Source organism: Astyanax mexicanus, chromosome 18, assembly GCF_023375975.1.
Source record: "Astyanax mexicanus isolate ESR-SI-001 chromosome 18, AstMex3_surface, whole genome shotgun sequence".
NCBI lineage: Eukaryota > Metazoa > Chordata > Actinopteri > Characiformes > Acestrorhamphidae > Astyanax > Astyanax mexicanus.
The window spans coordinates 43,328,697-43,355,740 of NC_064425.1; the positions used below are offsets into that span (position 1 = coordinate 43,328,697).

Here is a 27,044-nt window from a genome sequence, read left to right on the forward strand (position 1 = left end):
GCAGACATCCCAAGTTGCAAAAGTTGATTTCAGGGAGGTTACCCCTAGCCCCCGCCCCCCACCAACCCCCCCCCCCCCCCCAACCAAACCCCCACCCCCGCACCAACCCGGCAAAAAACAAACAAACAAACAAAAAAAAAAACGTGCACACACACTAAAGGATAATGAAATTTTACTTTTATATTAATTCATTTCACTTTTTTTTATTCAATTTAGAGTATTCAGAGGTGAAATGAGTTTTATCTTTTTTTCTTTTTGGAAGGCCCTGCCTCTGCTATCCTTTTTTTTTTTTTTTTTTTTTGGAAAAAAAGCCTTTATTTGACAAAAATTGACAGTTAAAATATCACAAAAAACATCAAAAACATTTCATATCATATTACAATAATTATTAATATTGCCTCCGCCATGATCTGCTTTCTCTCACTCGCTGAACAAATCCCGTCCGGGAGGGGGGAAAAACACTGCCCGCCCACACTAAAAACTGATAGGCTGTCTCACAGACTCTTTGCAGAGAACAGGCCAATCAGAACCCTCTCTGTTTTCTCTCTCTCCTTCCCACACGCGATTAGAGAAAAAAAGTCTGTCTCCCGTTATATGTGACTCGCGGGCATCAGGGAGCCACTACCGAAATGCGGGAGACTCCCGCAGCTTCAGGGAGACTTGGTTTGTCTGGAGTAGTAGCAGAAGTTTTAGAGGTAGTAGCAGTAGTAACAGTAGATCCTTGGACCCGGGTCTCTGTAGGGCTACTTTGCGATAACATTATTTTGTGAAAAGTGCAAAACAAATATATTTATATTGAATAAAATATTAGTAATATAAAGAGTAGTAGTTGCAGAAGCAGTTCTTCTATGTCATCCTTTAAACTCACTGCAGACACTTTATATTCTTTACCCTTAACCTGAGGAACACAAAGACAAGCTCTGGACCTTCACAGTGTGCACACACACACACACACACACACACAGGCGCAGGCACAGGGACGGGGACTAGGTCAGTTAAGGAGAGAGTGTGTGAAGGTGATATTTTCTCAGTGTGGGTTCAGTAAAAGTAGATAGTTGAATCGATGGAGCTGGTAAAGGACTTAGTGCTGCACTCAGCTGAAGCCTTTTATAAAAGCAGAGCAATTTATCAGAGTGACGGAGGGAGAGCGAGAGAGCGGGAGAGCGGGAGAGAGAGAGAGAGAGAGAGCAGAAGAAATCAGAAGCTTAAACCCTGAGTAGGGCTGGTGGGTGATAAGTGGTCTGGATCTTTTAACACCTTTAACAAGACTGCAGGTTTGTTGAGTGTGTAGGTGTAAATGTGTGTGTATTTGGTGTGTGTGTGTGTGTGTTGGTGTGTAAGTGTGCATGCTGTCAAGGACACTAAAGCAACAGATTACATATGGCAGATGTGTGTTTGTTTTTCACAGAAGACACATACAGTTCACTCTTCTTCCAGGTTCTTTTAACCCTTGTGTGGTGTTCATATATTTGTTACTCGTTTACTTTGTTACTTGTATTTAATTCAGCAAAATTAAGCAGTTTTACATTAAAATGCTTTACACATGCTTGCTTCACCTAAATTGCAAGCAATATAAACAGCTTACATGGTTAATATTTGCCCTTTACCTTTCTTATGTTACATTTCTTTTAAAAAGTGCTACTCTTTTTTTATTAGTTTTTAAATAAAATGTAAAAGAAAATGAATTAAACTCAAGATATGAGTAGAAAATTTGTTTAGTTTCAAATTTACAAATGAAGCAATGTTTATTAACCCTTGGCCAAACATACTGTATGTAATATAAATGTGAAGGGGGGGGGGGGGGTGGGGGGGGGGGGGTGTACAGTGTGTGTTTATCGAAAATGTGTTTTGATATATATTTTACACAAAAAAATGAGCCAATGCCAATGAGTTTGAGTTAGAAAAAATATTTTTTTAGTATCATTTGATGAAAAATGAAAACGGGTCCCACAGACCCGAACACCACACAAGGGTTAATGAACTCTCAAAAGTGCTTCCCATACTTTTTTTTTTTTTTTTTACCTATAGAGGCAACATTTGAGTAGTGCACCTCTTGGTGAAAGATAACTGAACTCTAGACATGCCTCTACGATGCACTCTAAGGGCCCTATCGTAGAGGCATGTCAAGAAATTAATGATCTTTCACCAAGAGGTGCACTAGTAGCAGTAACAGTAGTAGTAGTAGTAGTAGTTGTAGTAGTATTAAAAGTAGCAGTATCAGCAGTAGTAGTATCAGATGCAGTATTAATAGCAGTAGTAGTAAAAGTAGTAATAGTACTAGTATAAGCAGTAGCAGTATTAGGAGTAGTAGTTGTACTAGTAGCAGTAGTAATAGAAGTAGTAGTAGCAATAGTATTAATAGTGAAGGCAACAGCAGTAGTAGTGGCAGCACACAGTAGTAATAATACTAGTACTAATAACAGAGTAGTCAGTATATGTTATAACAGTAGTTACTAGTATTAATAGTATAACTTGGCGAGTATAAATTATTATAGGAGTTGTCTGATTACAGCCACAAGAGGGCGCAAAAGTGCTTCACATACTTTTTTTACCTATAAAAAACTCTCAGATGATACGTTTGAGTAGTGCACCTCTTGGTGAAAGATCACTGAATTCTAGACATGCCTCTACGATGCACACTAAGGGCTCTATCGTACACTCTCTCGAAGGTGCGTCGCAGGCTTATTGCTATCTTACACCCCACCATTAGTATATTTTCACACTTTGCTCCCATGAGGTTAAAATAGTGTCAGAGTTTAAGAATAAATATACACTGATGGGCGTGGTTGTCTGGAAGTGAGGTGTGTTCAGGTAAATTTCTGCCGTGTTGCTATTTATATATTTTGGTGGTGGAAAACACAGGAGTGCCACTGACTGGGTAAAACCCTGACAACAGCCAAACATCAGAGTTAATTTCTATAGACGCACCAAGCTCACGTTTATGAATAGTTTATAAAGGAGTTTATTATTAATCAGCAGTTAACATGTAACATAAATAGAAACGGCAACAGTGAGATGAAAATATTGCAAAGTAGTGATTCCACATTCGTTTAGACTGTCAAACTTCAGCTCTTTCTAGATACTGATTTTACTTTGTGTTTTCCATCAACCAGCATTAAACCTGCCATATTAATATATTTATTTATAAGTTTTATATGTTTAACTATTACCCATAAATTAAATGTACTAATGAGAATATATAAGATACTCAACTGTATATTTCAACTAATCATTAAATGAGCAATGTTTTTAAATGTTTTTGATCTCATACTTTTTTAAATTTGTTGTGTTTAATTGATGTTGATTTTCTGTGTGCATTCTCTATTTTACTTTCTATATTAACTACAGTATTTTAACTAGCACTGTAAAGCTGACTGTATGATGTAATATAAATAAAGTTTATTTAATTATTACTGTTTAGTAAAATTAAATTGAACACTTATTTTGATTAGTTTCAAAACATTGATGTATTATTTTTAATGCTCTTTTTGACTATGTTTGTGCTTCATAGATGTGTGTGTGTGTGTGTGTGTGGTGTGGTGTTTGTGTGTGTGTGTGTGTGTGTGTGTGTGGTGTTTGTGTGTGCAGACGCCTGTGGAGGAACATCATGTTAAAAGCCCTCCTGCGTCTCTGATGGCTTTTTAAACGCTGTCTGGTGTGGACAGCACACACACACACACACACACGCGCGCGCACACACACACACACACACTCCTCTACTGTATATATGTGGATTTAGAAGAGTGTGTTTGTGCGTGTGTGTATTACACTCTTTCAATCTTTGTAGGGACTATTAAAGCACCAAATATATATAAATATATGAACATTTTGACTTAACATTGTGACTGGCATGCCAAAAGTCATGGTACAGCAGAACTTAAACTGATTATGAAGTGTAACAAACACAGAGCAACTTAATTATTATTTCAGTACATAATTAGTACATGCCTTTTATGTGGTTCGAGCTATGTAAGGTGTACTTTTCCTGTCGTTACGATAGCAAAGACACAATGATGCACCCTAAATCAAGCTGCACAGTGCATGGCTGCCGACTCACCTATAGATCACTGAAATAGGGCCTGAAGTCTTAGCTTGCTAGTGTATTGTATGTGTTTTTACGTATTTTATATATTACACTGTATTTATTTTATATTTTCAATAACATTTACTTTTATTCTACATCTTTTTCGTTGTACTTTTACATTATTTTATGATTATTTAATTTTTAAAATAAAATGTATTTCTTCTTGGTTATTTTTATTTATAGTTTATAGAAACACCCACAGAGCTAGAACTACAACTGTGTGTGTGTGTGTGTGTGTGTGTGTGTGTCACATCTCATAAAGTCTCATCTTTTGACCTTTTGTCCAATCAAAAGTCACCTCAGTCTCTCTCAAATGACTGTCACTCTGCTCACTCAGACTTGACTCAGCTCTCGTCCAATCAGAGAGCGCGATTCTCTGACAGCCGTCACGACCTCTGACCTCAGTCTCATCTCTACCTCATACCCATGCTCATCAGCGTCCAGCAGCGGCCGAGCGTCCACCTTAACGAACACTGACCACCTTAACGAACACTGACCACCTTAACAAACACTGACCACCTTAACGAACACTGACCACCTTAACAAATACTGACCACCTTAACAATCACTGACCACCTTAACAAACACTGACCACCTTAATGAACACTGACCACCTTAACAAATACTGACCACCTTAACAATCAATGACCACCTTAACAAACACATAGAGACTTAACAAACACTGACCACCTTAACAAACACTGACCACCTTAATGAACACTGACCACCTTAACAAACACTGACCATCTTAACAAACACTGACCACCTTAACGAACACTGAGCAACTTAAAGAACACTGACCTCCTTAACAAACACTGACCACCTTAACAATCACTAACCACCTTAACGAACACTAACCACCTTAATGAACACTGACCACCTTAATGAACACTGACCACCTTAACAAACACTGACCACCTTAATGAACACTGACCACCTTAACGAACACTGAGCACCTTAACAAACACTGAGCACCTTAACGAACACTGACCACCTTAATGAACACTGACCACCTTAAGAAACACTGACCACCTTAACAATCACTGACCACCTTAATGAACACTGACCACCTTAACGAACACTGAGCACCTTAACAAACACTGACCACCTTAATGAACACTGACCACCTTAAGAAACACTGACCACCTTAAGAAACACTGACCACCTTAACAATCACTGACCACCTTAATGAACACTGACCACCTTAACGAACACTGAGCACCTTAACGAACACTGACCACCTTAATGAACACTGACCACCTTAACGAACACTGACCACCTTAACGAACACTGACCACCTTAACGAACACTGAGAATCTTAACAAACATTATAGTTGCCAAGATAGCAAAAAACGCCTGACGTTTGACTGTTGTCAGGGTTTTAATCAGTCAGTGGAGCACCTGTGTTTTCTGGTGCCAAGATAGCAATACTCCAGTCACTTCCAGCCAGACCACCACGGCCATCAGCACGGATATATTTACTAGCGGCGTTGCTATTTAAATGATGCAGGTGCAAGGCATGAAAATCGATTTTAGGGGTATAAGATAGCAATGAGCATTATGAGGCATCATGCACAGGGTGTAAAACAGATATATAAGATATATATAAAGCATTCAATAATTGGGGGAAGACTCTAGAACCTCATTCTCTCTCTCTTTTTCTCTCTCTCTCTCACCTGTTCCAGTTTCCAGTGGAACTCGGCCGGTCTGAAAGAGTCTCCCTGGGTGAAATCCCTCCTCAGCAGGAACACCAGCCTGCAGTTGTGCACATACAGAGAGTAATGATGCCTGTTCATCTCTGTACAGAGAGAGAGAGAGAGAGAGAGAGAGAGAGAGAGAGAGAGAAAAAGAGAGAGAGAGAGAGAGAGAGAGAGAGAGATTAGTATTGTTATATTATATACATTTTAACACCAAATTAATTGCTAATAAAGGATTGTAAAATTACCGTAATTTACTGTATACTGTATATGATAGTATTATTGTATTTGTTTTTTTGTTTTTTTTTACAATAACTGTATGTACTTTAATTGATCCGGGTCTTGTCAAGTTATCAATAAAGTTCAGCTGAGATGCTGAAAAGTTACTACAGTGCAGCTCCCAGGCGGCATGAAGCCTCACTTTACTGTAGTAAAGAAAACAGTAACTTATTCTTATGGCCTAGAACACCTGCGACCAGACAGTCAATCGTAATACACAATTATATACAGTATAACTGAATATCAAAGAAAAGAAAGGGCTGTTAGGGAAGATTCCACCATGATCGTGAGTTAGTGGTGAGGCGACCCATCCATTATGCAAATGAAGGATGTTATGGGCCAATAGGAAAGATGCACTATTTTTGTCACATACCAAGAAATGACAAAATTATTTATAATTGCAGAAATTATAGTTTTCAGCTGTAAAATTTAAGTAATAATTACAGCAATTGGTTACAGTGCATTTAAAAATAGTTTTTTTATATTTATTCAGATTACCTTTTTATAGCATTGTAATTTATTGGGCAACACTGCAGAGGAAGAAGCTAATAAAGGCCAGTAAATGGATGCAGACTATCTCTGAGTGTGTGTGTGTGTGTGTAACAGAGAAAGAGAGAGAGAGAGAGAGAGAGAGAGAGAGAGAGAGAGAGAGAGAGAGAGAGAGAGACAGAGAGAGAGAAAGAGAGAGATAGAGAGAGAGTAATGGCTAATTATAGTGAAAGGTCTTGGGAGAGAGAAAAAAATGAAAAATGATAAGGGGGAGGGGTCAGAGAAAACCCCTGAACTCTCCTTTTCTCTCCATGAGACACTCCTCCTCTCCTCTCTCCATCTTTCCTTCTCTCTCACATTCCCTCTCTTCCCCCTCTACTTTTATTTCTCTGTCTCCTCTTTCTTGAATATTTTTTTTAAACCTTGGTCAGAATTTAAGTTCAGTTTAGGCTGACACTGCCAATAGAATAGAATAGAATAGAATAGAATAGAATAGAATATGTCTTTCTGAAGCAGATAATAAACAGCTTTACTTACTGGCACCAGACTCTCTGTCCTCGTATGGGGACATTACGTTTCTTAATCTCTGCATTGTTATACTTAATTTTTTTAATTGTTGACCCTTTGGCGTCATATAGAGACACTGCCTTTACCATCTAGTGGTGACAACATTAGACCTAATACATTGAAAGATGGAGAGAATCCCAGTCAAAAGTTTCTACAGCCAGTCCAGTCCAATTTTATGTTTGAATCTAGTTGAAAATTTAGTTTTTTGCAATTTTTTGCATCCAAATGGATCAGATTATGTTCATTGTTCAAATAAACTACTGTCCCTTATAAGGACAGTTTTTTTGGCAAGAACAACTTTCTATACAAAAACAAAAAGTATAATTTTTCAACTTGCTAGGTCCTACTAATATCAAAATGCTAGGAAAAAATCAAAAGTAAATGCACACCACGCAAAAGAGTGACGAATCATACGTCTGGGTTTGGCATTTGCAAGGAGAACTGTACTTAATAATGGTCATATATATATATATATATATATATATATATATATATATATATATATATATATATATATATATACTGTATATATATATATATAAATTGTGTTGGTTCTGCAACATCACACAGCAAAGCATCAAATGGGTTATTATTTTTAGTCTCTCTCTCTCTCTCTCTCTCTCTCTCTCTCTCTCTCTCTCACCTGTTTTATCTGAGTTGCAGAGCAGTGTCTCCTTCTCCCCCCTCAGACCGGGACTCGGCCCGTGCTTCATCCAGGTTGCTATGGTGAACTGGTCCGTCAGGTTCTGCGGGGAGATCCAGTGCGGTATTTTGGCCGCCTGCCGTCCGTCAAACCGGTAAATGAGGTCGCTGTCGCGCCCGCCGTCCGTCAGCAGAGACGCCGTCCAGTTAAAGGCGGCACTCGGGGCGGGGAGGAGGTCAGTGCTGCCTGAAGAGGCTCCTGGAGACGGGCATCGCCATGACAACCGGAGGACAGAAATAAGGATCATTAGTGATGAAAGTTAAAAGGTTTGATACACAAAAAAAAAAATAAAAAAAAAACAGCACGGACAAACAGATTTTGAGCAGCACAAGATATGTTTATAATGTAGTATTCTAGAACATGGGCGATTCGGGTGGAGTATTCAAAAACAGGGTAAGTTTGGGTGGAGTACTAAGTATTCCAGAACAGTGATTTGAGTGGAGTATTCTAGAAGAAGTCAATTTGGGTGGAGTATTGTAGAAAGAGACTGAAGTATTCTAGAACAAAACGATTGGGTGGAGTATTCCAGAAGAAGGAGACTGTGGAGTATTCTAAAACAGGATGATTTGGGTGGAGCATTCTAGAAGAAGTCGATTTGGGTGGAGAATTCTAGAAGGCGACTGAAGTATTAGAAAACAGGGAAGTTTTGGTGGAGTATTCTAGAACAAAATGACTGGATGGAGTATTCTAAAACAGGACAATTTTGGGTGGTCTACTAAGTATTCTAAAACAGTATGATTTGGATGGAGTATTCTAGAAGATGTCGGGTTGGGGTTAGTACTCTAAAAGGAGACTGGAATATTCTAGCACAACGAGATCAGGGTGGAGTATTAGAGAACAGGGCAATTTTGGTGGAGTATTCTAAAACTAAAAGACTGGGTGTAGAAATCTAAAACAGGGAGATTTTAGTATTCTAGAAGGCGACTGTGGAGTATTCTAGAACAGGACGATTTTGGGTGGAGTACTAAGTATTCTAAAACAGTGCGATTTGGATCTAGAAGTTGGGTAGGGTGGAGTATTTTAGAAAGAGACTGGAGTATTCTAGAACTGGGGTGGAGTATTAGAGAACAGGGCAATTTTGGTGGATTATTCTAGAATGAAAAAAACTGGGTGGAGTAATTTAAAACAGGGTAATTTGTGTGGAGTATTCTAGAACATGGTGACCACACTAATAGACCAGCCTGACCATTATAAACTGAATTACCAAGCAATCTGACAAGCAAGACCAAACTGGTTGACTAACATTAATAAACATACTGTCTCTCTCTCTCTCTCTCTCTCTCTCTCTCTCTCTCTCTCTCTCTCTCTCTCTCTCTCTCTCTCCTCTCTCTCTCTCTCTCTCTCTCCCTCTCTCTGTCTGTACTCTGTGTTTCTGCTGCTGCTGTTTATTTCTGTATTTTTATCTCTGTGTTCTTGGAAGTGTGGAGGTTCTTTGTTGGGGCTTCATGCTGATTCTTTCCGCTGTGAAGAAACGAGAGCTTTTACCGAGTGACGCTGAACAACCGCGCAGAACACGGACAAACAGGAGCTCAGCATAAACACACACTGAAGAAGCTGCCGGAACCTTTGATGGGAACCGTGTTCCTACATCCTCGCGTTAGAGACCGGGTTCAGAAGCCTGTCTGAAAGTGCAGGAGGAGAGTCTAATCCAGATCAGAGCGTTCTGACCCAAAACACAATCAAAACACAACCACTCTTTAAAAGTGAACCGATTATAAAGAATCAGTGTGAACAGCAATAAATACAGTTTAAAATGAATTTAACGTATTTTATTTATTAAGTAGAACAAAACAAACATTCAAACTAATTTAGCCCTGTATAAAAATCAACAAGATGTTAGTTGGTAAATGTGAGACGGGTCGATGTGTCTCTTTTTGTCTTTTTTTCTTATTATTGAATTTTTAACACTGACCTTAACTGAGGCAAGTGAGACACGCAGTTCTTTTTGTTTTTTTTTTTCAACCTCTTGGATGAGTTGTTCATGCCCTTTTGGTGTAATTTAGGTTGGCTGGTCACTCCTGGGAAGGTTCACCAGTGTTCCATGATTTCTCCAGCCTTAGAAATTACTTTGTAATATTTAATAGAAGCCCTTGACTTTGTTTTTTTCATCTGTTCTTGAATTTATTTTTGAGATCTTTTATCCTGCTTTACATCACCTGACAGGTTTTTATTCAAAATGATTCTTTTTATTAAAAATTGAACTCAGGTTTCCAAAAAAAATATAAAATATAAAATATTAATGAATTGGGGAAGGACAATTAGTTTTTCTTTTTTACAAAAGGATTGTGCCAGGATTTTTTCTAAATAAATTATATAATCATTTTTTTTTAATTTTGCTTTTTTTACTCATTTATGTACTTATTTTAAATTTCTAGAACTGTTAAAATAAAGGGTACAGTATTCTAGAACACTGTAAAAAAAGGACAAAAGTTTTATAAATAGTGTAGATACTTTACGATCTTATATCATTGCATTATAGATAATTTGACCAATAAAAAAGGTCTAAAATGACCCCAAAATGATCTCATATGGTCTAAAATCATTTCCAAATGTTCCAATCAATCAATCAATCAATCAATCAACCTTTATTTTAATTCGGATGTACATTGAGGGCAGCCCTCATTTTCAATGTGGATGAGCATTTACAGAAACAGGGATTGACATGACAGAGAAAATAAAAGGGAAAATTTAATTGTTGCAAAATATCAGTAAATAAAATTTAAAAATAGATAAAAAAATAGTAATAAACAAAAAATTAAAATCAAAATAAAGTAAGACTAATACAACAAAAATGGGTAAAAATGAGCTAAAACTAACTTGTAAATAAATTAACTAACAAAAATAAAAACAATAATAATAATAGAAATAGTAATAACAATAAAAGAAAATCAAAATAAGATAAAAAGCAAAAATACAAAACTATTAAAAATAAAAATAATTATATAATAACTATAATAATAATAATAATAATAATAATAATAATAATAATAATAAATAAAATGAAAATAAAATAAGGAAACAAAATAAAAAAAAGAATGAATGAAGATGCCGCTTGTTTTCTGGTAAACCCGTTTGGAGATACAGGGTTTTGTGGTGACAGTGCTGATGTACACTGGTGTCGTTTGATGTTTTCTGGCCCAGGCTCTTGTCACTTGTTGTCACTTGTCAAAAACACATCGGCTCTTTGCTGTTTCATTTCAGAAGCAGCGAGGAGTAAGTGACCTCTATTTTGGAAAGCATGTTCCAGCTTGAAATGGTTTCTTCGACGTGCGTCGGTGACAAACAATCAGAGAGCAGTGTGTAGATCATTTGTTGAAAAATGCTAAAGCGTCTGAGCGTGAATGGAAACCAACAGGGGGAGGGATGCTCTGAATCCCCCTCAGCTACAGTAAAGTAACCTGCAGAAGTTGCAGCGTCATCTGTTGTCTGTAATCATGACGTGATCTTATATAAACTATTTCGGTACCACTTTAAAAAGACTACCTTTATAAAGGGTTTATAAATGGTTTACAATTAGTTTATTAATAGTTACTAATTAACTTAACTAATTAACTTATGTTATTATATTAACTAATTAACTAACTTTGAACTTGATTTATTTCCCTTATTATCTTTTACTTTATTTTTTGCATCCCAAAAACTCTGTTTTGCTGAGAAGACTCTTTAAATAAATTTGGCGAAGCTATTTTTGGACTGGGCCTCATTCTTCTTTACGAAGTATCACCCCAGATACTCATAAAAATGGATCACAGTTGACCAATAATCTTTCAAGAAGTGACCGTTCACTCGTTTTACTTGTAGATGCCATTGGAACCACAGCATTAATGTTACTCCCTTCACCATGTTCAGTGGTTGTAATGTTGTGGCTGATTTAATGTAGATGGTTTAGATGGTGTAGATAGAAGTGTTAAAAACGATGCTCTGAACTGCGGAGGAAAGCAGTCGCACACTCTCACAAAACCAGCGACGGGTTCTCCGGTTCTTTTCCGAGAGTCAGGTCAATCGGCTCTTAAGAGTCTTAAAAGCCAATAAGAGCCGACTGTTTCAGCAGTGCGGATTGGTATTTAAATCCCCAGATTAGCCCAGTGAGCAATATTGCCATTTAAATTTCAGCAAGTCTTAATCTATTTTCTAATTAACTCCAACAAAACTACATTATGCTAAAATCCCAAATCAGAAAACGTAGAGACAGTATGGAAAATGCAAAAAAATAAATAAATACTGTGACTTTTGTCATTGCAGACAGTATAAACCCTGATATTTCAAGTTTTATTGGCACGAATTCATTTTATTTGTTAATATACAGACTTACAGAACTTAAAAGTTTTACTAAAAACTAAAATACCAAAAATGTGAAGCATTTAGGTGCTCTAATCTGGGGAGCTGTTTGTTAACTTGCTGTTTCTGAGGCTGGAAACTCTGATGAACTTATCCTGTGCAACAGAGGAAACTCTTGCTCTTCCATTCCAGTGGCATTCCTGATGAGTGCTAGTTTCATCATCATAACGTTTTTCATGGTCTTTGTAAAAGCACTTGAGAACACTTCTAAAACTGTTTTAAATTTCCTCAAGACAGTTTTCTCCCTCTGTTTGGTTTGGTTTCACACAGGCATGAAAACCTAAACGCACCAAAATGCGCACCAATAAACCACGCGAGCACATGATCTGCTCTGATTGGTCAGAGCTGTCTGGTGCGGGAGCAAGAAAGTAAATATAGTTAGAAGATTTTGTGTTGCAGTGCGTATATCTATATATCTGTATCTGTATATATATATATATATATATATGTGCAAAGTGAATGCTGAGAATTTGCTGCTGAGCTTTTAAACACAGTGAACGCTGCACATACTGCATGTGTAAACAGCATGGAGCAGCAGAAGAGACAGTATTTGTTTATAGCAGTTTATTATCTGGATAATACATCAGATTAAACTGAGCCTTATCATATTACGACAGAAGTTGGGTTCAAACTTGGTGGCGATATTAATTCCGTAATAAATTTTGCTTTACTGTCTCAAATTTCTTGGGGGATTTCAAGAACTAAAATGAAGAAAACCAGACAAAAACTCTGAAAATCTTGCGTTTATACTGTCTGCAATCAAATTAAAGGTCCCACTTGATAATAAGTGTCCCTAAGTACTATGTAGTTACACTGTAACAACCCCTGTAACTACAGTGTAACTACTGATGAAGTACACATTGTTACAGATCAACTACAGAGGTACAGGTTATGCAGTTTTATATGTGTATTAAGGTTAATTTTGACTTGTGTAAGTACACATGTGTATCAGGGTGAGTGTACTTACACATGTGTGACAATGTGTGTGTACTCAATCAGCCCTAATTACATACTAGACAATAGCCGTTGGATAAGTTGGTACCACTTTAAAATAAGACTACCTTTATAAAGGGTTTATAAATGGTTTAGTTTATTAATGGTTGCTAATTAGGTTGTAAATGCCTTAAAAATCATTAATAATCAGTTATAACACATACGTAGAAATGTACGTAGACCTGTTGTTTGCCAAATAGTGAACCCACAGCCACATAACTGATTATTAATGATTTTTAAAGCATTTACAACCTAATTAGTAACCATTAATAAACTAATTGTAAACCATTTATGAACCCTTTATAAAGGTAGTCTTATTTTAAAGTGGTACCGATAAGTTTATACTCAACTTATCACACACACTGTTACACATGTGTAAGTACACTCACCCTGGTACACATGTGTACTTACACAAGTCAAAATTAACCTTAATACACATGTGTAGTTACATAACCTGTACCTCTGTAGTTAATCTGTAACAATGTGTACTTCATCAGTAGTTACACTGTAGTTACATGGATTGTTACCGTGTAACTACATAGTACTTAGGGACACTTATTATAAAGTGGGACCTAATTAAATTTAAAGAACATATAAAAAACACTGTGTTGCACTTTTTAATTTGCTATTTTCGTATGTCCCAACTGATTTTAAAGGTTGCATAACAATTCGTCTTACAGATTGCACCAAAAAAAATAATCCTTTGTGTCGATTTTAATCAAAGACAGAAACCCAGATGAGATGAAAGGCATTTAGGGAATCTGGTTGAGGGAATATTTCAGTTGTTGGACGCCGCTGTTGTCTGAACGTTCCCTGAACTCACCGCAGAGCTTCTGCAGAGATTTCTCGGAATACGTCTCTCGATCACAGCCCTTCCCGATGTGGCTCGTCTGCAGCTCCACAGTGGTCCGGACCGAAGATACCGCCTCCTCACAGGTTTCCAAGTGCATTTTGGGAAACAGCTGCTTACTGCCTGTGCCGGGTTCATAGTCCACACGCTTAGTCCAGCCTGGAGAGAGACAGAAGAACCGAGACACAGAGAGACAGAGATTTTTTAACTGTAGATTTTTTTTAAATCTTAAAATCTGTTTTAAATTCTAATGCAAAAACTAATTTAAATTGCTTGATTCAGGGTGTGCAGGGAGAGGACGTAGAGAATGGATGCAATTTTGTGCTTAGTAAAAAAAAAACACAAAAACAAACAAAACAAAGAACAAAGAACCAAAAACTGAAACAAAAAGAAACACGAATAACATAGAGATTACAGGAACAAGACAAATGACTTTATAGCCCAAGCATTAGGCATGGTGCTAATAGGTTCATGTTTATGTACAGGGGTTGGACAATGAAACTGAAACACTTGGTTTTAGAGCACAATAATGTATTGTGGTGACGGACAGTTCTGGTGGAAACAGGAGAGTTGAGGTGCACATTGAATTCTGCGTGATTTGATCAGCCGTGGTTTTATGTTTTTTTATTGGATACAATCCGGGTTAGCACCCAAACATCCCTTTCAGACAGCTTCCTCTTACAGCGTCCACAGTTAATCCTGTTGGATGTGGTTGGTCCTTCTTGGTGGTATGCTGACATTACCCTGGATACCGTGGCTCTTGATGCATCACAAAGACTTCTGTCTTGGTCACAGATGCTCCAGCAAGACGTGCACCAACAATTTGTCCTCTTTTGAACTCTGGTATGTCACCCATAATGTTGTGTGCATTGCAATATTTAGAGCAAAACTGCTCAGAGCTCTTATCCTGCTAATTGAACCATCACACTCTGCTCTTACTGGTGCAATAATGTGCAATTAATGAAGATTGGCCACCAGGCTGCTCCAGTTTAGCCATGAAACCTAAAATCCCACACTAAAATGATGACTGGTGTTTCAGTTTCACTGTCCAACCCCTGTATATCTGCTCCAGAGAGTCCTATTCTATTGGCAGTGCATCTCATCAGGGGTTAGATATAGCAAAATGCGAAATTCTAATTGCTTTTAGAATATATAAACATATATAGTGAATGCTCTTCAATAATAATAATAATAATACCTATAAACTCTCTCTTGAGACAGAGACATTGTGCATTGTGGAAGATAGAGGGAGGTGTAGAAAGAGAGAAAGAGAGAGACAGAGAGAGAGAGATAGAGAGAGACATTAATCAGTGTTGGTGGTGTGTGTTTTTAAGCTCAGTGCCGTAAAACGTGGTGTTGAGATCTCTGTAGGCCATCAGTCACTCTGACACAGAGTGAGAGTGTAACACACAGAACACACACTGAATAATCACTCCACAGAGTGAGTCATTAGCAGTCGCACTGAGACACCATCACTCACCACGCCGTGGACGGAGCCACTGCTGCACTTTCTCTACATGCACTCAACACACACACTGAGAAAATGACCTGTAAATACACTGTTGCGGCGCTCATCGCTATCTTACACCCCGCTTTAGAGTGGGAGGTTTCATGGCTAAATTGGAGCAGCCTGGTGGCCAATCTTCATTAATTGCACATTATTGCACCAGTAAGAGCAGAAAGAGAAGATTCAATTAGCAGGGTAAGAGCTCTGAGCAGTTTTGCTCAAAATATTGCAATGCACACTATAACATTATGGGTAACATATCAGAGTTCAAAAGAGGACAAATTGTTGGTGCACGTCTTGCTGGAGCATCTGTGACCAAGACAGCAAGTCTTTGTGATGCATCAAGAGCCACGGTATCCAGGGTAATACCACCAAGAAGGACCAACCGCATCCAACAGGATTAACTGTGGACACTGTAAGAGGAAGCTGTCTGAAAGGGATGTCCGGGTGCTAACCCGGATTGTATAACAAAAACATAAAACCACGGCTGATCAAATCACTCAGCTCTGGGAAAAAAAAATAAGAGGCCAACAATAAAGTTATCCAAAAGCAGTGTGTAAGACTGGTGGAGGAGAACATGATGCCAAGATGGATGAAAAAATGTGATTAAAAATCACCAGGGTTATTCCACCAAATATTGATTTCTGAACTGAAACTTTATGAATATGAACTTGTTTTCTTTGCATTATTTGGCGGAGCTACATGTCATGTTGCAACCAGCCAGAAGGGGCGCTAGACCTGAGGTGATTTCACTTTTAAAAGATATTGAGCTGCTCATGCTTTGATATGAACTATAGAGGGATTGTTTTGTGGGGTTCATGTATTGATGTATTGACACCCTCTATCAATGTGGAATTTTTAATTATGTAAAAATAATAAATGATTACGTGATTTTTGCTGTAAAGGTTAAACTTGATTTGTCCGGCGTTCGTTACTCAGATGGTGTTTTGTAGGCGGTGGCGAGGTTTCAGTAAGTGCAGAAAATAACACTGTGCGTCGTGAAACACACCAGCTGTCATTCCGACTCATTACTACACACACACACACACACACACACTTAGGTTACATGTTTTTGTAACACATCATCAGAGTCCTCCTGTTTACCATTTTCTCTCAAATGTGTCAATGTGTGTGTGTTTGTGTAAAAGAAGCCTCAAGTGCTAAATGCTAAAAGTTATAAAGCTAAAGTTAGTTTTATATATATATCCCCTGTATATCCTCCCCATCACTAGTGATCCCCCAACACACCAGGAGGGTAAAGACTAGCACACGCCTCCTCCGATACATGTGAAGTCAGACTCTGCCTCTTTTTGAGCTGCTGCTGATGCTGTAGCATTACCGAGTATCATCACAGCGCTAACGCTCGGAGGAAAGCGCAGCGACTCGGTTCTGATACATCAGCTCACAGACGCAGCCTTGTGCTGATCCACATCACCGCAGGAGTGATGAGGAGATGAAAGAGCGCCATCTACTGTACTGTACCCACCCAGAGACAGAGAGCAAGGCCAAAGTGTTGGTCCTCATTTTTACTTATAATGTGTTGTGGTTTTAGTCATGCCTAAATGTGACTAATACTGGCCTTTGTCTTGATTAAAGCTTTACTATTACCAAAAAAGTACTTCAAAATTTTCAAACTTTTTGATCTTGATTCAGAATTGAAATATCCTTGTCTTGTTCTTCGTGTCTTGGTTGTGGTCATGGTCCCCAAGTGTTGTTCTTTAAGTATTAAACCAAAAGTAAGGGGAAAAAACTTCATTAAAGAGGCACTAAACTCTAAACCACATTTTTTTTCAATTAATAGCTAAAATGTGGTCCTTTAAAGTAATGAAACATACCAGTCCAACCTTAAAATTTTCATAAACTTTCCTAACCTTTAAAAATGCTTTTATTGCAGTCATTTGGTACACAGACACCCCCCTGCTGACGTCCAACCATCTGCTGCTGCACCTCAGCCAATCAGCTCTCCCTCTTGCCCCACCTCTAAACCCATACATCACCCACTGCCCCTCCCAAATGACTCTTTTTTAAATTTTAGCCCCGTTTTTACATTGTTGTGCCCCTTTAAATTAGTTTTTTACATAGGCTTGGTCCTGACTTTGACTACACTGTGTCTTGGTTATGGTAGTGGTTTTCTGGTTTTGATCTTAACGTATAAAAGTTAAAAATGTATTTTAAATCAATATGCATGTGTTCATCAGCTGGAGAACTCCATCCATTTAGCATCCAATCACACTTTATTTTAAATATGTTAGTATGGCTCCCACTGTATTTAGTATTAAATATGAAGAAATAAGTCTATTTACAGAGGAAAAAGTGCAATTTAAATAAAAATCTAAACCTACACCTGTGATTCCTGGGCAGGAGAGGAACTAAACTAAAGCTAAACATCCAAAATATCCAATTTTATCTCCGGGGAGGAGTTTAAAAAAAGCCGGATGTGTCGATGTTCGCGCTGAATTGATAAACAACATGATGAGAAGCAGTGAAAGATACTTTTTATAGCTGGCATTAAAGCTTTCAGGCAGACGGCAGGAGAGACGAGGGAACAGAAAAAGCATGCGCGCGCGCACGCGTGTGTGTGTGTGTGTGTGTGCGCGTGAGATTAAACAGTTTCCAACTGTGTCTCATAAGCAGGAGTAAATAATTCAGCATGGATTCATACTGAGTCGCTGAACTACCTACACACAGTTATTGTGGGTGGTTTAACGCATTGCAGAATCTGTGATGTGTGTGTGTGTGTGTGTGTTTGTGTGTGTGTGTGTGGCTGCTACACACTTCCTGACAGCATAAAAGCTCTCTAAAGATGCTCCAGCGCTGGATCATATTAAAGTTACCGTAATTGTCCCGTCCTTACTCTTCCCACAGACGAGTTATCTCATAGTAGATGTTGCTAAATTGGACAAGCCTTTAAAGATGTCAACTTTAAGTCAAAACCAAGAATAATATGTATTTTATAAACTCTAACGTTATGCTAGTCAAAAAAAAAGGTGCAAAAATATCCACAATCATTACTTAGTATACAGATACTACATAGGCTATAATAGGATATAACTTCTGTAGAAGTTGAAGTATCTACTTGAGCTTTTAACTCAAGTTAAAGTGTAAAAGTTCTGGTTTTTAGAGCACAATAATTGATTGTGGTGACGGACAGTTCTGGTGGAAACAGGAGAGTTGAGGTGCACATTGAATTCTGCGTGATTTGATCAGCCGTGGTTTTATGTTTTTTTGGATACAATCCGGGTTAGCACCCGAACATCCCTTTCAGACAGCTTCCTTTTACAGCGTCCACAGTTAATCCTGTTGGATGTGGTTGTTCCTTCTTGATGGTTAATGCTGACATTACCCTGGATACCGTGGCTCTTGATGCTGCATCACGAAGACTTGCTGTCTTGGTCACAGATGAGCCAGCAACTGCAGCTAAAGTGCTGATAAGGTACAATTTAATCTGATATACTATAAGCCACATAAAATAATGCTATGAATAAATGCTGTCTGTGTTGCTGCTCCATGCTGTTTACACATGCAGTAATGTGCAGCGTTCACTGCTCACAGCTAGCTGTGCTGCAGGTCCCATTGAAAACAGTGTATAAAAGCGCAGCTGCACATTTCTTAGTGTTCTGTTGTAGTGTATGTTAGTTGAATGTTATTTAAGCAATGCATGAGGCCATATAACGGACCAAGTGTCACCATTTAGCATATTTCTTCACAGTTTGGATGATTTTAATCTATTAATCTACAATACTATTCCAGTACACGCATATGGAAATGACCATGCTCTAATAAAATAGTAACATACTATGAGTATCTTAAGAAATACTGTAGTACTGTAGTACTGTTTCTCATATGTTATGTTAAAAAGAACAATTAGAGTAAAAAAAAATAGTCGTTTTTAACTTTGGAAACACATTTTTATGCCTAATGCATAATTTTTATGCCGCTTTTTTTATTAGAATGACTCACCCAGTGCTGCACAGTGCTATTCAAGCCACATAAAAGCTTTTCTGGTTCACATCCTGACCACGACGTGCCGAACATGAACCACTGCTGTGTATTATTTTGAAGAAAATCCCATTAGATATATTTTTTCCTGGGACACTCTGCAGTGCGTAACAGCCCGCTGGACCCTGGAGTTCTGCGAGATTTCTGGAAGCACGCCCAGAAAAGCGGAGAAGCGGCGCAACGCAAACCTCCGAACAGGAAGAGAGTTGGAAGAAAGTGAAGATGAGATTAAAAGAGCCTGTTTGTGCCTCTTCTGACAGTTTCTGACAGTTTTTAGGTCCAGGCTTTCTGATTTATCTCCCAGATCTGGCCTCTGCATCAGTGGCTCTCGGACTCTCGGTCCTGGCTCTGGAGTAGCGCTGCCCCGAGGCTCCGTAAGCGGGAAGAAGGGAAGATTAGGACGAGTCCGAGAGCCTTGAAGAGACAGCGGCCCTCAATTACCTCCGATTGTATCTCCCGCTTTTATCGGAAGATCCTATATTAAAAAGATTCAACCATTAAATAATAATTGCTGTCGCCCATCCACAGAGCCCCTCAGTGTTCAGCACTTTAACCCGGTCTGGGTTTAAAAGATAAAGAGGAAGAGATAAACTCCAAGATATTCAAATTAAAAAGTATATATATATATATATATATATATATATATATATACATATACATCAAGAGGAAGATGGATGATCACAATGCATCAAAAAAAAAAAACTGAACTGCTTGAATTTTTGCACCAGGAGTAAAGCAGCATAAAGCTATCCAAAAGCAGTGTGTAAGACTGGTGGAGGAGGAGAACATGATGCCAAGATGCATGAAAAAAAACTGAGATTAAAAATCACCAGGGTTATTCCACCAAATATTTCTGATTTCTGAACTCTTAAAACTTCATGAATATTAACTTTGTCATTTTCTGCAAATAAATGCTCTAAAATGAGAATATTTTTATTTGGAATTTAAGAGAAATGTTGTCTGTAGTTTATAGAATAAAACAACAATGTTCATTTCACTCAAACATAAACCAGAAAATCACACTGAGACATGGAACATTGGTGAACCTTCCCAGGAGTGACCGGCCAACTGAAATAACTTTAAAAGTGCATGGAAAACTCATCCAGGAGGTCCCAAAAGAAATGACAATAACATTTAAAGAACTGTAGGATCTCACTCGCCTCAATTAAGATCAGTGTCAATGATTCAATAATAAGAAAAAAGGTGGGGGGGAAATGGCATCCAATGGAGAATTTCAAGTAGAAAACTGCTACTGACCAAAAGAACATCTCATATTTCCCAAACAAACATCATGATGATATAATAAAAGGGCATTTATTTGCAGAAAATGAGAAATGGCTAAAAAAAAGATGCAGAGCTTTCAGACCTCAAATAATGCAAAGAAAACAAGTTCATATTCATAAAGTTTTAAGAGTTCAGAAATAATCAATATTTGGTGGAATAATCCTGGTTGGTTTTTAATCACAGTTTTTTTTCATGCATCTTAGCATCATGTTCTCCTCCACCAGTCTTACACACTGCTTTTGGATAACTTTATGCTGCTTTACTCCTGGTGCAAAAATTCAAGCAGTTCAGTTTGGTGGTTTGATGGCTTGTGATCATCCATCTTCCTCTTGATTATATTCCAGAGGTTTTCAAATTGGTAAAATCAAAGAAACTCATCATTTTTAGATGGTCTATTAGTATACATATACAGTGGCTGGTCAATAAAACTGAAACTCCTGGTTTTAGAGCACAATAATTGATTGTGGTGACGGACAGTTCTGGTGGAAACAGGAGAGTTGAGGTGCACATTGAATTCTGCGTGATTTGATGTTTTTGGATACAATCCGGGTTAGCACCCGGACATCCCTTTCAGACAGCTTCCTCTTACAGCGTCCACAGTTAATCCTGTTGGATGTGGTTGGTTCTTCTTGGTGGTATGCTGACATTACCCTGGATACCGTGGCTCTTGATGCATCACAAAGACTTGCTGTCTTGGTCACAGATGCTCCAGCAAGACGTGCACCAACAATTTGTCCTCTTTTGAACTCTGGTATGTTACCCATAATGTTATAGTGTGCATTGCAATATTTTGAGCAAAACTCCTCAAAGCTCTTCCTCTGCTAATTGAAGCTTCACACTCTGCTCTTACTGGTGCAATGTTCAATTAATGAAGATTGACCACCAGGTTGCTCTAATTTAGCCATGAATCCTAAAATTCCACACTAAAATGATGACAGGTGTTTCAGTTTCATTGTCTAACCCCTGTAAATATTTATATACTTTTGCGCTATGTTACATCATCTTTATGACCTATTAATATGAGGACAGTGACTAAACACAGAGCTATAGAATGAGGCTAAAGGTGGTGGTTTACAGTCACATTGAACAACAGATCCCAGCATGCTGTTGGACGACAGTGAGAGTAATGTTCGGCTTTATTCTGCGACACGTTTGAAACACTGACATTTACACACACAGAAGTGGCATTTCCAGATCAGATCTGATGTGTAGTAATGAGCGTGTGCGGAGTCTGAGTCTGTCTGATGCCAAAAGGGCAACAGAGATGATTCCAGAAAGCTCCACTGATTAGTTTGTACAGTTTGTATTACATACCTGACAAACCCTATTTATTCAGACTCATGTCCCACAAACAAACAGAGCTATCAGCTGCTGCTGTTTCTCACAGTCCTACAATAATATAAAAGAGCGAGTGACACACAGAAAGAACAGTGTAATACAGAACCATGCCCATGTTTTATTTTATTTAATTATCTCCAGTATAATGTAAATTAATCCTGAAATCATCCAGAAGATCAAGACAAACCAAAATACTCTGTGGAGAATCGCTTAGGTGCTGTTATCTGGGGAGCTGTTAACTTGCGGTTTCTAAACTCTGATAAACTTACTGATAAAATTCTGTGCAACAGAGGAAACTCACGCTCTTCCTTTCCTAGGGTGGTCCTGATGAGAGCCAGTTTCATCATTACAACGTTTTTACAGTGTCTACAATTTATTTACTGACAATAATTATTCGATTTTTAACTAATAAATAAATCAAATGTAACTTACAATAAAAGAAAAACACAGCATATCTTAATATTATAATTAATAAATCAACATGAGAGAGGGGGTGGGGGAGAGAGAGAGAGAGTGAGAGAGAGAGAGAGAGAGAGAGAGAGAGAGAGATAATAAGAGTAGGACCTCTAAAAATAAAAAAAATAAGACCTCTAAAATCATGGGGACTCCCACCCCACAGAAAGTGATTATTATTATATTACTATAATTATTGATACATAATATAATTATTATAATAATCATAATGATTATTTTTGTGATAAATGTTATGTTATTATTGTGTCTGTTATGTATGTTCATATCATTGTTGTTGTTAATTGTTATAATGCTTAGATAGATAGATATAAAGATAGATAGATAGATAGATAGATAGATATATAGATAGATAGATAGATAGATAGATAGATAGATAGATAGATAGATAGATAGATAGATAGATAGATAGATAGATAGATAGATAGATGGGGAAATGAGAGAGAAAGACAGGAAGTGAGAGAGAAAGAGAAATACAATGAGAGAAACAGGGATAAACAGATTGAAAGAGAGAAAGGGGAAAAAGAGAGAGTGAGGAAGTGAGAGAAAGAAAGAGAGAAACAGAAATAAAGAGAGAGACAGAGTGAGAGAAAGAGAAAGACAAGGAGAAAAACTGAAATAGATAGATAGATAGATAGATAGATAGATAGATAGATAGATAGATAGATAGATAGATAGATAGATAGATAGATAGATAGAGGGGGAAATGAGAGAGAAAGAGAAATACAAGGAGAGAAACAGGGACAGACATTTAGAAATAGAGAAAGGGGGAAAAAGAGAGAGAGAAAGAGATAGACAAGGAGAGAAACAGAGGTATATAAATAGGTAGATAGATAGATAGATAGATAGATAGATAGATAGATAGATAGATAGATAGATAGATAGAGGGGGAAATGAGAGAGAAAGAGAAATACAAGGAGAGAAAGAGGGACAGACAGAAAGAGAGAAACGGAAATAAAGAGAGAGAGACAGGGAGTGAGAGAGAAAGAGAAAGACAAGGAGAGAATATGAAATAGATAGATAGATAGATAGATAGATAGATAGATAGATAGATAGATAGATAGATAGATAGATAGATAGATAGATAGAAAGGGAAAGAGAGAGATAAAGAGAAGGAGAGAGATAGAGAGAGGGGGTGATTAAAAAAATGAGAGAGAGATGATCACAAATTAAAGTTGCTGTTCAGGGAGAGACATGAGGATTGACAGAAGGACGGGAGGTATTCCAATACTGTGTGTGTGTGTGTGTGTGTGTGTGTGTAATCCAGAGAGCCAAATCTGGTTTTCAGACAGTGTGAGACAGACTGAATCAGATTAATCACAAAATATTACACACACACACACACACACACACACGCACACGCACACACACACACACACACACTGAGCGGTGTGTTCTTACCCCTCCAGCCGGGTCTGCAGACGGGTTTGATGTGGATGTGGACGGTGGCGCTGTGCTTCGCCTGCTTCTGCCCGCAGTCAAACGCCGTCACGCTGATGTCATAATGCGCCCGAGCGTCAAAACTCAGACTCTCTGTGTTTCTGATGTTACCTACACACACACACACACACGCACACGCGCACACACCACACACACACACACAGATAGAGCTTGATTGGGTCTTGAGGCAGTGTTTGACCTTGTCCTTGAAAAGTGCTCTTAAAGGCATAAGAGAATAAACAACATCACAGCACCCTTAGGACCTGTACGTGTGTGTGTGTGTGTGTGTGTGTGTATGTCCCTGATATTTTTTTACCTTCTCCCAAGACATATTCCACTCCTCAGTGTGTTTGTACATGTACCTGTGTGTGTGTGTGTGTGTGTGGTACATGTTAATATAGTGTGTGTGTGCGATGCTGTAACTCCAGTTACTACTCAAGTGGGAGTTTCCTGATATCGATTAGTCTTGGAAAAGATTAAACCCCTTGAATGCATTGAACAGATACAGTGGCTTGCAAAAGTATTCATACCCCTTGAACTTTTTTCAAATCATGTCACCTTGCAACCACAAACTTAAAGAGATTAAGATTTTAAATGATAGACCAGCACAAAAATTAAAAATTGAAATCAAATGAAAACCTGAAAAGTATTCAGCCCCCGTTTACGCTGAAACCCTTAAATAAAAATCCAGTGCAATCAATTGCCCTTAGATGACTTGAGACTGGGAAGGAGCTTGACCTTCCGGCAAGACGATGACCCTAAACATACAGCCAGAGCTACAGTGGATTATGAATGGTTTAGATCAGAGAATATTCATGTGTTTGAATGATCCAGTCAAAGTCCTAAAAGACCTAAATCCCATTAATCTTTTGTGGAGAGACATGAAAACTGCTGTTCACAGACCAACCTGACTGAGCTTCAGCTGTTTTATAAAGAATAATTAGCAAAAATCTATTTAAAAAAGTCTCTAGATGCTCAAAGCTGGTAGAGGCAAACCCCAAAAGACATGGTTTAGAAAATTTTAATCAAATAAAAATCTGTTAAAAAAAGGATTTTTTTGCTTATTCTTCTTTGTAAAACTGCTGAAGATCAGTCAGGTTGGATGGAGAGCCTCTGTGAACAGCAGTTTTCATGTCTCTCCACAGAAACCCGGTGGGATTTAGGTCTTTTAGGACTTTAACTGGATCGTTCTAACACATTCTAACACTGTAGCTCTGGCTGTATGTTTAGGGTCATCGTCTTGCTGGAAGGTCAAGCCCCTTCCCAGGCTCAAGTCATCTAAAGGCAATTCATTTATTAAAATGTTTAAGAGTAAAGGGGGGATAAATACGTTTGCACGTCACACTTTCTTTCAGATTTGAATTTGATTGGAATTTTGAAATCCATGTATCATTTTTGTTCTGTGCATCTTTGTGTTGATCTATCGCTTAAAATCTCAATAAAATACTCATTTAAGTTTGTGATTACAAAATGTGAAAAAAGTTTACTGGGTATGAACACTTGTGCAAGCCATTGTGTAATCTCTGCAACCTCAGTAAATGTAATAAAATCAATGTCTTAATAATTAAAATCTTCATTTCAAACAGCATTTTGTGTTTGCTTGTGTTTTCTTTGACTAATAATTACATTAGTTTGATAATCGGAAACATTTAAGAGTGTGACTTAAAAAAAAAGACTTTTTTTACACCACTGTGTGTGTGTGTGTGTGTGTGTGTGTGTATCTTACCATTGCGGTCTATGGCGAAGGGCGTGTCCTCGGTGGTGATCTGGTAGTTGCAGATTTGGCTGTACTGAGGAGAGCAGTCCTGATCCGAGGCCTGAACCTGCAGAATACTGTCGTAAACCCGGCCCTCCAGAACCGACCCGGAGTAATCCAGACTACTGAACACCGGAGAGAACTCATTCACATCCCCAACCTGCACATGAACCACCGCCCTGAGAGAGAGAGTGAGAGAGAGAGAGAGAGAGAGAGAGAGAGAGAGAGAATGAATTAAGCTTTATAAATGAAAATATACATTCACATGAAGACATTACGACACACTTATGACTATATAAACCATGGACCGTGCAATGTCTCTCAAAAGGGAAGACAAGGAGAGAAACAAAGATAGACAGACAGACAGACAGACAGACAGACAGACAGACAGACAGACAGATAGATAGATAGATAGATAGATAGATAGATAGATAGATAGATAGGGAGTGAGAGCGTGGACCGTGCAATGTCTCTCAAAAGGGAAGACACCAAAGACGTAGCTCCACCCATCTCCAATACAACTAACCCAGCCCTGCCTCGCCTTGCATAATGCTGTCCCATGACTTTTGACATATAGGTCAAAGGAATGGATGCTCTAAGCACAGCTGAACAAAGAGGGAGAGAGTGAAAGATGTCACATGTCCTAATTATGTTAAAAAAAAAAAAATATCTGAAAACGCAAATGCTTTTATTCTATTGAGGATCCATATCTCAACTGTTTTTGAGACAAATCATTTATTTTAATCAACCGTTTTTGTTTAATTAAAAAAGAAAAGTGGTTGATACACAGTTATTCATTGGAATAACTTGCATGAATTACACCGACAAGCCATAAATCAAACAGGACATGTTCTATGTTAATACTGACACAGTTATGTAGTATAGCCAACCACACAGCAGTGCTGCTGGAGTTCTTAAACACATCAGTGTCGCTGCTGGACTAAGAATAGTCTATCAACAGCATCCTGTGGGCAGCATCAGTGGCCACAGGACCCTTTTTCTGACATGTTTTTGCTTTTCTTGTGTTTTTACGTCTTTTATTTTCCACATTTATTTAATTTTTTTGTCTTTATCCATGCTTATGTTTAGCATTTTGAATTTTTCACTCAGTATAAAAGGTGCTATACACCTAACCCAGCCCAGCCTCGTCTTGCATAATGCAGTCCCATGACTTCTGGCATAGGGGTCAAAGGAATGGATGCTCTAAGCACAGCTAAACAAAGAGGGAGGGAGAAAGAAAAAGAGCAAG

The 27,044-nt window shown here is 38.1% G+C and overlaps 1 protein-coding gene across 1 annotated transcript in view; it reads right to left on the bottom strand.

Annotated features, from left to right (window-relative positions):
* clstn2b (calsyntenin 2b) overlaps nt 1-27,044 on the bottom strand; it is a 155,404-nt gene that overhangs the window by 31,094 nt on the left and 97,266 nt on the right. Inside the window, exons 4-8 of the mRNA XM_049467247.1 lie at nt 25,766-25,974; nt 24,001-24,150; nt 13,974-14,159; nt 7,760-8,017; nt 5,761-5,882 (exon numbers count right to left, since the gene is read on the bottom strand). Coding sequence (XP_049323204.1) covers nt 5,761-5,882; nt 7,760-8,017; nt 13,974-14,159; nt 24,001-24,150; nt 25,766-25,974 — 925 coding nt within the window. The remainder of the gene's footprint in view (nt 1-5,760; nt 5,883-7,759; nt 8,018-13,973; nt 14,160-24,000; nt 24,151-25,765; nt 25,975-27,044) is intronic.